Source organism: Salmo trutta, chromosome 29, assembly GCF_901001165.1.
Source record: "Salmo trutta chromosome 29, fSalTru1.1, whole genome shotgun sequence".
NCBI classification, from domain to species: Eukaryota; Metazoa; Chordata; class Actinopteri; order Salmoniformes; family Salmonidae; genus Salmo; species Salmo trutta.
This window is the reverse complement of record NC_042985.1, coordinates 13,078,972-13,092,572: the sequence shown is the minus strand read 5'-3', so window position 1 is coordinate 13,092,572 and position 13,601 is coordinate 13,078,972. Positions and strand designations below refer to the sequence as shown.

The 13,601-nt window shown below is 42.0% G+C and overlaps 1 protein-coding gene across 2 annotated transcripts; it reads right to left on the bottom strand.

Annotated features, from left to right (window-relative positions):
* Positions 1-293: 293 nt before the first annotated feature.
* On the bottom strand, positions 294-12,642 carry LOC115166952 (myelin expression factor 2). Of its 2 annotated transcripts, XM_029720923.1 has the most exons (17): positions 12,470-12,555; positions 10,720-11,114; positions 9,841-9,893; positions 8,873-8,880; positions 7,506-7,599; positions 6,989-7,186; positions 6,498-6,651; positions 3,874-3,923; positions 3,481-3,541; positions 3,177-3,278; positions 2,808-2,852; positions 2,642-2,701; positions 1,984-2,088; positions 1,544-1,603; positions 1,175-1,323; positions 855-906; positions 294-685 (listed from the first exon to the last, which is right to left on the bottom strand). In XM_029720923.1, the coding sequence occupies exons 1-17, from the start codon at positions 12,553-12,555 to the stop codon at positions 522-524; spliced, it is 1,836 nt and encodes a 611-aa protein (XP_029576783.1). In that variant the 3' UTR covers positions 294-521. The 2 variants fall into 2 exon arrangements, with proteins under 2 accessions (XP_029576783.1, XP_029576784.1); XM_029720924.1 differs by lacking the exon at positions 1,544-1,603 and having other exon boundaries at positions 12,470-12,642.
* Between the last annotated feature and the right edge of the window lie 959 nt (positions 12,643-13,601).

Here is a 13,601-nt window from a genome sequence, read left to right as displayed (position 1 = left end):
CTATGATACTAGCAAACTAAACATTTATGGACACTAGTTTCACATATTTTGTCAACGTGAGCCATTATATCAGTTAACTTCACTAGATGATTCTCCTATACCATTGTGGTCTGGTTACCTCCGGTGTAGAAAAGGTCTTTAGTTAGTGCTATTTTGGCTAGCTCCAGAGGACATTTTATTTATGGTGTTTTACCTGCAATTAACCTTTGTATTCAATTAAATACACCCACACAACCCTTCTGTGAACTGGCCAGAAGCCTTTGATCCCACAGTAACATTTACAACAAAGTTGAAAAATTAAAATGTTTATTCATTCAAATAAATTCATGACCCACAAAAATAAAATAAAAGGGGTTTACAAAAAAAATAAAAAAAAAAATACAGAAGATTAAAAGAAAAACAGATCTTATACACATCCAATAGTCACGGAAACGCGGATACGTGGAAAATGTGTTTTTAAAACAAAACAAAAGCAGTTGAGATGGAACGAGCGGTTGTCGTGACCGTGTATGTGTGTGACTCTAGGCGTTGCGGTCGATGCGGACGTCAACCTCGCGACCGCTGATCTTGGTTCCGTTCATCATCCCGCAGGCCTGGTTAGCGCTCTCTGGGGAGTCAAACCTGACCGTACCACAGCCCTTAGACTTTCCTCCCTCCATCTTAATCTCTGCAAACATCACCTGGCCTGGAGAGGGAGTAAGAAAGATGGGTGATGAGAGAGAAGAGGGGGAGAACGAGCAGTAGACAGTGTTTAAGCACTGACACTGCTAAAGCCATTTCATTACTACAGATCAAAGCTACATTCAATCCATCTGCAGGTTATTGAGTACAGTAGACTGATTGAAGAGGCTTACCACAGACACTGAACTTCTCCTTCAGTTTCTGCCAGGTCAGGTCATAGGGCAGCTACAACACAGAACATTAGAATTTTAGGCCCCTGTGTTCTAACTACATTAGGGGCATTTTCACAGAGCTAGATGACGCCTACTCCTCCGTCTAAAAGTGCTTCCAATTCACGCTACTTAATCTGTGTCCATGATGTAAATACCCAGCAGTACATAGTGGATTTGATCAGCCTTATTAAACATGTGTTAGGTGCTTTAATGTGCTTAAAAAGGGGAGCGCACATCATGTCATAATGCACATTTATACAGTATTTATTTATAAAACGTACATTTCTGACAAAGATCTGACATCCTCCCTTGCCTCTGTCAGACATGGCTCCTCCTCCGTAGCCCCCGAACCCTCGGCTCATGGCCATGCCCCCCCCCATACGGTCATAGCCAGAGCCCATCCGCTCCATGGACCGGCTGCCCATACCACCTAGTAGAGGACACAGGGAAAATGAGTGAGCACCACAGATCCAAATCCCTACCGTAATGGTATTCAGGGGTTGTGCAGGCTTTAGTTCCATCCCAGCACTCCCACACATCAAATCAAGGTCAAGCACAGTGAAACATTGGCAGTATGAAATGGGTGTGCTAACAGACAGTGAGAGCCACGAGAGAGACAGGGAGGGATGTTAATGTAATGTTCGCTGTACCTAATCCTACCCCAATGGGCCCCATGCCAAAACTGCTCATGTCTCCTCCATAACCTCCTCCTGATGGAGAGAACGCACGGCATCACACACACACACGTTACCACAACCTATCAGCACATCACAACACAAACAAGTTACAGCACACAAACATCTGTCAGTAACATGTTGGAGCCATAGGGCTGAATGCTAACTTGACCAGTGTTGTGTTACCCATACAGGAGTTGTGATTCAGCTCTTAGTACAGTCTACCTGCAGGTTCCAGTTCCAAGCTACAACATGCCCAGTCTAATGCCCACCACGGACCATGCTGTTAGTGGATGGATATATGACGACTATGGAATGGATTATACCTATTGAAGACTGACAGTGACAGGTGTGTGCGCGTGAGAGAAAGAGTGAGTGAGAAAGTGAGTAAGTGAGTGAGGGTGTAAACTACTCACCCATTCCTCCAAAGGAGTCTCCGAAGCCTCTGCTCATGGACATGTCACTGTGCCCAAAGTCTCTGTCCATCCCTCCTCCCATCCCCCCTGACCGGTAGGACATGTCTGGAGAGGGGGAAGTATAGAGAAGGAGAGAGAGAGGACGATGGCACAGTCAGAAAAATACTCAGTGGAAAGTTGACATTAAACTTCAGGAGCATTTAAACAGTTTGAGAGAATTATTTTGTCCTTAGTGGTGATGGGGGGGGGATCTATACAAGTTACATCGCAATATTATTTTGGATGATATTATAATGATACTTTGACTCCAAGTATCCATTTGTAAAAATATAGTATTTTGCTAGCTAGCGCTAGCCGGTTGTATCTGCACCAAACTTTCATCCTATAGCTTCTTCTCATCTTTTTACATAGTGAGTCAACATGTTTTCAGCACTTATACATTTCCCTGACCGATCAAAACTCATTTTCTCATGCCGTCTCATCTGTCTACAACAGACATATCATGAGCAATATGTTTTGTAACATCAAATCCCAGTATCGAATCGCAATGCATATATAGAATTGTGATATCTACATAAGATGGTATTGGCACCTAAGTATCGGTATAATATCGTATCGTGAGGCCCCTGGAAATTCCCAGCCCTAGGTGTGTCCTTACCTCCCATCCGTCCCATGTCTCTGGCTCCGAATCCCCCCATGCTGTCCATTCCACCGAACCCTCCAGGACACACAGGATTATTATATTAATGGATAGTCACAACAACCCATGTGTTGTCCAGTCATGTAACAGTGACACAGTAGAGATCTATTATCTAGGACCTTACCTCCTAGTCTGCTCATCCCTCCATACCCAGGTCCTCCCTCCATACCTGACAGACAAAATAACACACTTCACATCTCACACTGATTTGTTTTGTACTAAAGCTTATTCTACATTATCTCTAGACAACTTTCTACCCACTTCAGTGGTCGAGGGGGGGGGCGTCAGTATGTGATGTAAGTGCTTGGAGAAGGTCCAGGAACAACAGGCATCAGAGGGTTTAAAACAAACAGCTACTCTTCACAACCGGTAACTATCGTATGTATGAACCCACTGGCTCCTCCACTGACCTGCAGTCTCTGTGCGTGTGTGGTTTAAATAGTAACCGTGTGTTTGCTGGAGTATTATGGCGAGGTTAGGGGTCAGTACTAACCTGCAGGGCCCATGTTGCCCATTCCTCCTCCACCACTCAGTCGGTTGGCATTGATAGGTTGTCCTCCTGGTCCCAGGCCCAACCCAATCCCCCCCAGACCCCCTACACACAGAGAGTTGGAGTTTGTTTGACCACACAAACATAACATCCCTTATGTAATGCCTTGGTTCACTGGAGAAGAGAACACTGAGCCAACAAGGTGACAACATGACCCATTTCTGCTACAGATAATGCTGAAGTCAAGTCATTCTAACATTTAGGTGTGTTCTAGAGATAGTCAGAAAGGGACAGGATGTGTACTCACGTGGTAACTGAGGAGCTTTCTCCACCGGGTGGAAATCATCAGCTGGCATAGACTTGTCATCCTGAAACACACAGAAACAACATATCAAGAGGTGGTTGTCACACAACATATTACCACAGCAATATGTAACCTCTATTTTACCTTTATTTAACTAGGCAAGTCAGTTAAGAACAAGTTCTTATTTACAACGACGGTCTAAGAACAGTAGGTTAACTGCCTTGTTCAGGGGCAGAATGACAGATTTTTACCTTGTCAGCTCGGGGATTCGATCTTGCAACCAACGCTCTAACCACTAGGCTACCTGCCGCCCCAATGACCTTCCACACACATTAACTGTGCACAGTGTTAGAGGGTTTAGAAATCAGAAACATGCCAATAACAAAGCACACGTACCATCTTAACATGCATCTGTCTGTCAAACAGCATTTGGCCGTTGAACATGGCTAGAGAACAGAGTTAAGGAATGCATTCAATAAAAATAAAATGATCACATGCTTCCTAAACTAACAGTGAAATGCTTACTCATGGATCCTTTTCCAACAATGTAGACTTAAAGATAAAAATAGTGACATGAATAAATAGTGAATAATAATAACAGCCAGGACATGTATAGTGTTGAGAGTATTAGGCCAGTATAAAGAGAGTCTTCTTCTGCAGTATCAGTGTAGAGGGATACAGATTGAATCTGTAGCCTGTTGGAAGGTGGGTGTGTTCTGTGGTAGTATATAATATATATAAAGGATACAGATAGAATCTGCAGCCTGTTGGAAGGTGGGTGTGTTCTGTGGTAGTATATAATATATATAAAGGATACAGATAGAATCTGTAGCCTGTTGGAAGGTGGGTGTGTTCTGTGGTAGTATATAATATATAAAGGATACAGATAGAATCTGTAGCCTGTTGGAAGGTGGGTGTGTTCTGTGGTAGTATATAATATATAAAGGATACAGATTGAATCTGCAGCCTGTTGGAAGGTGGGTGTGTTCTGTGGTAGTATATAATATATAAAGGATACAGATAGAATCTGTAGCCTGTTGGAAGGTGGGTGTGTTCTGTGGTAGTATATAATATATAAAGGATACAGATTGAATCTGTAGCCTGTTGGAAGGTGGGTGTGTTCTGTGGTAGTATATAATATATAAAGGATACAGATTGAATCTGTAGCCTGTTGGAAGGTGGGTGTGTTCTGTGGTAGTATATAATATATAAAGGATACAGATTGAATCTGTAGCCTGTTGGAAGGTGGGTGTGTTCTGTGGTAGTATATAATATATAAAGGATACAGATAGAATCTGTAGCCTGTTGGAAGGTGGGTGTGTTCTGGATAAGAGCGTCTGCTAAATGACGTAAATGTAAATGGTAGTATATAATATACAGTGGGGAAAACAAGTATTTGATAACCTGCAAAACCGGCAGTGTTTCCTACATACAAAGCATGTAGAGGTCTGTAATTTTTTATCATAGGTACACTTCAACTGTGAGAGACGGAATCTAAAACAAAAATCCAGAAAATCACATTGTATGATTTTTAAGTAATTCATTTGCATTTTATTGCATGACATAAGTATTTGATCACCTACCAACCAGTAAGAATTCCGGCTCTCACAGACCTGTTAGTTTTTCTTTAAGAAGCCCTCCTGTTCTCCACTCATTACCTGTATTAACTGCACCTGTTTGAACTCATTACCTGTATAAAAGACACCTGTCCACACACTCAATCAAACAGACTCCAACCTCTCCACAATGGCCAAGACCAGAGAGCTGTGCAAGGACATCAGGAATAAAATTGTAGACCTGCACAAGGCTGGGATGGGCTACAGGACAATAGGCAAGCAGCTTGGTGAGAAGGCAACAACTGTTGGCGCAATTATTAGAAAATGGAAGAAGTTCAAGATGACGGTCAATCACCCTCGGTCTGGGGCTCCATGCAAGATCTCACCTCATGGGGCATCAATGATCATGAGGAAGGTGAGGGATCAGCCCAGAACTACACAGCAGGACCTGGTCAATGACCTGAAGAGAACTGGGACCACAGTTTCAAAGAAAACCATTTGCAGCACACACAAGGTCCCCCTGCTCAAGCCAGCGCATGTCCAGGCCCTTCTGAAGTTTGCCAATGACCATCTGGATGATCCAGAGGAGGAATGGGAGAAGGTCATGTGGTCTGATGAGACAAAAATAGAGCTTTTTGGTCTAAACTCCACTCGCCGTGTTTGGAGGAAGATGAAGGATGAGTACAACTCCAAGAACACCATCCCAACCGTGAAGCATGGAGGTGGAAACATCATTCTTTGGGGATGCTTTTCTGCAAAGGGGACAGGACGACTGCACCGTATTGAGGGGAGGATGGATGGAGCCATGTATCGCGAGATCTTGGCCAACAACCTTCTTCCCTCAGTAAGAGCATTGAAGATGGGTCGTGGCTGGGTCTTCCAGCATGACAACAACCCGAAACACACAGCCAGGGCAACTAAGGAGTGGCTCCGTAAGAAGCATCTCAAGGTCCTGGAGTGGCCTAGCCAGTCTCCAGACCTGAACCCAATAGAAAATCTTTGGAGGGAGCTGAAAATCCGTATTGCCCAGCGACAGCCCCGAAACCTGAAGGATCTGGAGAAGGTCTGTATGGAGGAGTGGGCCAAAATCCCTGCTGCAGTGTGTGCAAACCTGGTCAAGAACTACAGGAAACGTATGATCTCTAATTGCAAACAAAGGTTTCTGTACCAAATAATAAGTTCTGCTTTTCTGATGTATCAAATACTTACGTCATGAAATAAAATGCAAATTAATTACTTAAATCATACAATGTGATTTTCTGGATTTTTGTTTTAGATTCCATCTCTCACAGTTGAAGTGTACCTATGATAAAAATTACAGACCTCTACATGCTTTGTAAGTAGGAAAACCTGCAAAATTGGCAGTGTATCAAATACTTGTTCTCCCCACTGTATAAAGGATACAGAGAGAATCTGCAGCCTGTTGGAAGGTGGGTGTGTTCTGTGGTAGTATATAAAGGATACAGATAGCCTGTACAGCCTCCAGGGCCTGTTCGAAGGTAACAGTCCCCATCCCTCTGCTCTTCCCATCCTTATCCTCCTTCACGTCAGCCCTCTTCACTGTTCCTGCCATACCAAACACCTCCTTCAGCTTCTTCCAGCCCACCTTGAAGTCCAGCTGGGAGGAGACAGCACAGAGGGGAGGGACCGAGTTAGCATAGAAACAACCGTTACCACACAACACATCTAAAAAGACAGGAGGGGACGAGTTAGCAATAGCATAGAGAACAGTAAAACTAACAAGGTCAACATGGAACTTCAAGTTCTAGGAAGATGCAGTTGAGATTTAGAGCGCACCGCTCAAGTTGTCATCAATTGGTGAACAGGAATATTGGTAGGTTAACTTGGGACTTCAATACAGCAGATATAAATCTAGTAAGGAGAGATGGTCAGAGACAAAGGCACAGAGAAGAGAGACAGACGTCAGAGAGTATAGTGTGTATGCTTGTCCTCACGTTGGCTACAAACACAGTGGTCCCTAGGCGTCCGACCCGTAGAGAGCTGATGACCTCATGGGGGACGTTGGGGTTGTTAGCGATGGAAGGGGGTACACCTACACCACCTGGTCCCCCCTCCTGCCCCCTGCCTCCCCCTCCAGGGTAGATCCCCACTGTACGCTGCAGCACACGCCGAGCACGCTCCCCATCAGGATCCTGAAAGAGGGAAACAGATAACCCCTAAACTTTGACCTATTACTTCAACTCTGAGCTTTAGCCCTCCACATCAGGGTTCTGGGGCAGGGAAACAAGGGGTTAAAACACAGGTGGCCCCATCCTTTGACCTATAATTACAGCTCTAACCTTTGACGTTAACTAGTTCTCAGTGATTACAGTTAAGACAGAGATCAACATTACAAATCATGTTAATGTAACCACATTTCCAGCAGGCTGGATTAAAGTGCAGATTTAGCACACCACTGAGTTTAATCTCTCATCACCGTGTGGTGCCTACAGTGTGAAAACAGGTCCTTACCGCCATGATATTGAGGGGTCTTCCATTCAGATCATATTTGTTCATGACTTCTATGGCCTTCTTCACAAACTCCTCATCTTTGAACTCCACAACACTGCAGGACAGACAGTCAGTGGATGAAGATATGTATAACAATGACTCATTAAGTTAGGTGTGTCTGAAATGGACCCTATTCCCCATGTTATAGTACACTACTTTTGACCAGAACCGTATTAGTGAATGGGGAATACGGAGCCCTACACGAGGACGGAACCACGGAATTCAGACAAAACAAAATTCAAAAATGTATTGAACTTAGTAGGGAATCAATGTCTAAAAAAAGTTCCTGCAACTAAATGTCTAAAAATAAAATCCTGCAACTTTCTGAAGAGGCAACAAGAATTCCCACCACCTGTGCGTGCAGCTACCCCTTTATGTAGCCGTTAGCGACAATGCTAATAAACTCTTCTGGTAGATGGAAAGGCTTACCCAAAAATCTTCTACACTAAATGTTCACTACAAAGTATCCTATGCTTACCTGGCTGAATAATTATTTGCATAAATCCAGTGGGTATTTGTTTGGTAAACACTACCATCATGTGCACTACAAAAACAAAGCAAAAAAAAGCCTCTCGCTAGGTGCTGTGTATACTAAAAAAATTGACATTGAAGTGTTTTCCCCAGGTGTCAAAATTGGCCTCCTGAGATGGTTAAGGCATTGCGCGAAGACCTGAAAAAACAAACATGGAAAAACAAAAATGGAGAAAACTGAATTTGGGGAGAAGCAAAACGGAGTCACGCAGTAAAACTCATAGATTGTATAAGGCCCTAGGAATAGGGTGTCATTTGAGACACAGCCAGTGTCAGCCTGGTCTCAGACTAGACCTAACATATTACAAGTAAATCCGGGACGCTGAAATTAGTACGACTTGCCACTTTTTACATGAAACAGAAGTTTACTTAAGGCAAAAAACAAAATGGTGGTTGGTTGGGGTGGATATATAACGTCTAGCAACCCAAAGGTTGCATGTTCGAACCTCAAGGACAACTTCAGCAACTACTTACTACTTATTAGCTACTTAGCATGTTAGCTAAACCTAACCCGTTAACCTAACCCTAAACCTAGCTAATGTTAGCCACAAATTGGAATTCGTAACATATACACATTGCAAATTCGTAACATATTGTACAAATTGCAATACGTAACATAATACAAACTGCAATTCATAACATATGCAAATTGTAATTAACATTTCATACAAAATTCACACATACCATACGAAATGTAAAATGTCATTAAAGGGAGTGTGTCAGATTTACGTACAGAATCATACAAAATGTACTGAGACCATGTTGCAAAGATAGACAGGTAAAGTTTGGTTCCTTACCCACATCCCTGTACAGATAACACCAGGGGATCCAGAGACAACACAGATCCATAACAGAGGGAATGAACAAAGACAGTGATTAGACTGACAACAGTTATCATTATTACACATTTGACATCATGCTATTAGTGGATTACATAATCCATCTTGAAGGTCCAGCTAACAGGCCTTGATGTGGGGAGTGTGTTTTGCTTGTATCCAAGGTAAAAAGTTAAGTGAATTTAAAAGACATTGACTTGGTTTGCTATAGACTTTTTTTTGTTCTCAGTGGAGATATAGTACCCTTACCGTCTTCTGTGGAATGAAAAGGACTCAGGATATACTTACAAATATGTCCGTTCTGTCTCTACGTTTGTTTAGGAGTATATACTAAACAGTCCGTTTATCAAACTACATATTACATTAAATGGCTGAATTGAATGCATTCACAACCTAGTTTGCAAATTCCTGGCTGCATCTTAATATTACAGATGAATAAACGATGGTGAGATTTTACTGTGAGCCGCTGGAGAAAGAAGAAAGTTACTTTATGCAAAATCTACAATATTTTAGAAATAATTAGTTTTGTTCATAAAGAGATAATTGTGCCATTGATCCAAATAAAAAGGTAACAATTTGAAGACAAAAGTAAAATGTCAATCAATAAGACATCAAAATCCCTTTGAGAAATGGTCAACTGCCAAACTTTGACACCAATTGAGAAAACTACAACAACTTAAAAACAAATGTGTACTAAGTTTCAGATGAATTCAAGTTAGTGTTCCAGAATCAACAAGAAGACATCCTCCATCACTCTACAGCCAACTAGGCTATAACAGGCTCTAGCTAGCAGCCACCAACATATCATCCCATAGACATACATGGATAACCCCTTGGATCAGTGCCTTACAGAACACTTGATAAATAAAGATATACTGCAGTGGAGGGCATTTAAAACCTCGTGCAGTGAGTTGGTCCACATCACTTACCCTTGACTTTCCTTCAGCATCCTTAAAGAGCTCCACGTATGTAACCTCACCAACTTCATGAGACATACAAAGGAAAAATACCAAGAGAACAAAAGGCATTTAAAATCACCAGTCGACTGTTGAACCACCACTCTCGCTCCAGGGCAGGCCGTTGCCTTGGTTATGCAGTTACGATGCTTCCCCATGATTGGTCAACAGTGAGCCCAGACCAACAGTCACCACACAACCCCCTTCCAATGCCTTCCTGGGCTCGACTGAGACAGACACACAGTCAGTCAACTACTGTCAACCTGGGAATTCAGATCACACTTCAGTATAGAAGAACAGTTTGGTCAACACGGTTCCTGTCAACATAGCAAGAAGTCACTACAGTTTAAAAGGTGTCCTTTCACCTTGAAAAAAATACTTTGTGAAGAGCTAAAGACCCAATAGTTCAGTGCACAGAAAGACAATGGTTTCATTCATACAAAACAATCATTTGTCACCTTAACACAGGTTCAACTGAATCAAGTGCTCAAGTAGTCAATACTACTACTTGTCTGAGGTTACATTTTGGAGCTGTAAGTCAATATCATAAAACCAATAGTAGCTAACTACATAACAACTTTAACAAGCACAGACATTTCAATTCAATCCAAGCTAAATTGGTGTCCACCCAGGAGTAAAAAATGAAATAAATCCAGAAATGTCTATTCTACTGACTTAATAATAACTGCAATAGAATAACATGTTGCCTCAAAAGAAGAAACTACGAGAAGATATGGCTAGGTCTATGTTCTGGTCACAAAGAGAGGACTGAGAAAGCTCCTGTTGAGCTGGAAAGAATAGGGATCATCTCTATAGGGAGAAGCAGCATGGCCCTGTGTGTGGATGGATTACCTTTCTCTCTCATCAGATCTTTAATAGCCTGCCACTTCGTGTCATAGGGGATATTGCTAATGAACACGCGGTTCCTGTGACCCCCTCCTCCGCCCTTCTTGTCCCCGGTGACCTGCTTCTCTTTGTAGGGGTGGAAGCGGTTCCCTTTGCGGCCTCCTCCGGACATCTTTTCTTTGAGCTCAGACTTGGTATTTGGGGCGGTTGCAGGGGCATCAGTAGGGTCATCTGCAAGGGTTTCGGCATCATTGATAGGGGCATCATCGATAGGGTCACCATCTAGAGGGGTATCATCATCACCAAGGACCTCATCTCCAAGGACCTCGTCATCACCCAGGCCTAGGTCCTCTTCTTCTGCAGGGGCATCTTCACCAAGAACCTCGTCTTCTTCTGGTTCTCTGAAGAAAACAGAAGAGTACAGTATTAATGGATGCAGCTAGCTTGTCTGTTGTAGGTAATGTAACCTAAACCTACATGGCATAGTAATTTCACCCATGTGCCAAATAACAAAGATGTGCACATAAGTTTATGCAACTTCAATCTCCCATAACTAACATGGGTTTATAGACACAAATGGCTAGTTAGCTACAAAGTCATCTTTTCACCCAACTGGAGGGTGGCGGAGAGGAAAGTTACTGTACGCAACTCTTGATTCAACTACAAATTGACTCCAAACTGTCAGCTCCGCACTGGCAATACATTACTATCAACTGTCTGTTGTTGGCTATCTAACTGTTCGCTAGCTAAATCTCCAATAAGGGACTGTGCACCTAAACCATATAAATCCTGTTAAATTACTAGAGGGGCCATGTTATACACCTTCAAAGTCCCAGAATGGAATGAAAATTGCAGCCATATTGGTCAGGGAGAAACCCAAACCGGTCTAATAGGAATGGATGGCAGTAGAGGTATAATCCAGATTTTACTTATGTAGTACAAGAAAAGGCATGTGACATATCAGAAATGCTGTAATATAATTGTCAAAATAAAATATTGCCATATATTATACAGTTCATATTAGTTTTATACAAATGTTCTGTATAAAGAGACTAATTGTAATGAGGTATATATATATATATATATATATATATATACACACACACACACAAAACAGACCTTAATGTCTAAAAGTTTGTTTTCTTGGAAAGCAATATTTGTAACGTTACTTGTTGTATTGATAACTTGTCTAAGTCCCATCATCAACTGATTTCAACCAGTTTATGGCTGTAGATTGACCGCATTGTTTGAATGGAATGTCGGCATTCCCAAAAAATATGGAATCATTCCTCTAAAACTGGCTAACATACAGTAAGGATACATTTCTCAAATTCATTATTTACACAATGTCTTTTCACAGTACTGGCAAACAATGTTTGACCAACTCCCTGCCCAAAATGGCTGACCTTTATCCGCCAAACGGTTCATGTACGTTCTAGTATGATAATTCTATGAGTTAAACGCACTAACGTTAGCTAGCTACACATGGCTGGATGGATAAAAGTCATTTAGTTATCTGCATAACTACCTAGTAAAATATCGATATATTACACAAATCTAAAAACAAATTTGACGATCAATGAAGACGACAATAACCAACAAGTTAGTTAGTTAACTAGCAAGCAAAGTGACAACTAGATAGCAAGCCGTAGCTAGTTTTGATGCTAGCTTTAATGCTAGGCTAACGTTAGCTAGCCTCCATCTTGCCTGTGAGTGCAGAACAGATTGTGTCAGAAAAATACGATATTTTAGTTACATTTTCAGGCCATTCGTGCCATCCTGAGATGTTCCATCTGTTTCAGCCTCAACGGGTTCAATAATTTCCTGGACAATATCTGCCATATTTGTCGGTTTGCAGAGAAAGCTAATTCAATCGAGAGATGCGCCTCCGCTAACACTGCGCAGTTTAAAATTAATGACGCTCCAGGCCTCCACCAACGCGAGAAAATGCGAGAATTTGGCCTGGTTGTCTTTCATAGCCTAAAGACTAAACACCGGTAGGTTTCCCACAAACAATTTATATATTTCTACAGTTTCGATTTGGTTTTAGTCATTTCAATATATATATATATATATATAGTACCAATCAAAAGTTTGGACAGTAATTTCAAAAAATATTTAACTAGGCAAGTCAAGTTGTTCAGGGACAGAAGTACAGATTTTTACTTTGTCAGCTCAGGGATTCGATCCAGCAACCTTTCAATTACTGGCCCATCATTCTAACCACTAGGCTACCTGCCGCCCCATTCAAGGGTTTTTCTTCATTTTTACTATTTTCTACATTATAGAAGTAGTGAAGACATCAAAATGAAATATGAAATAACACATATGGAATCATGTAGTAACCAAAAGTGTGTTTAACAAATCAAAATATATTTTATATTCTTCAAAGTAGCCACCCTTTGCCTTGATGAAAGCTTTGCACACTCTTGGCATTCTCTCAACCAGCTTCACATGGAATGCTTTTCCAACAGTCTTGAAGGAGCTCCCAGATATGCTGAGCACTTGTTGGCTGCTTTTCCTTCACTCTGCGGTCCAACTAATCCCAAATCCTCTCAATTGGGTTGAGGTCAGGTTATTGTGGAGGCCAGGTCATCTGATGCAGCACTCCATCACTCTCCTTGGTCAAATAGCCCTTATACAGCCTGGAGGTGTGTTGGGTCATTGTCCTGTTGAAAAACAAATGATAGTCCCACTAAGCGCAAACCACACCTCCATGCTTCACGGTGGGAACCATACATGCAGAGATTATCTGTCCACCTACTCTGCATCTCACAAAGACACAACGGTTGGAACCAAAAATCTCAAATTTGGACTCATCAGACCAAAAGACAGATTTCCACCGGTCTAATGTCGATTGCTCGTGTTTCTTGGCCCAATCAAGTCTC

What these genes read in the sequence shown, in the direction of transcription:
- LOC115166952 (XM_029720923.1), bottom strand. Translation starts at nt 12,555, where the DNA reads ATGGCAGATATTGTCCAGGAAATTATTGAACCCGTTGAGGCTGAAACA. An exon ending in GACCCCTCAATATCATGGCG is followed by an intron (nt 7,187 to 7,505) that starts GTAAGGACCTGT and finishes TCCCTCTTTCAG; the next exon opens with GATCCTGATGGGGAGCGTGC. An exon ending in CCACTGTGTTTGTAGCCAAC is followed by an intron (nt 6,652 to 6,988) that starts GTGAGGACAAGC and finishes GTCTCCTCCCAG; the next exon opens with CTGGACTTCAAGGTGGGCTG.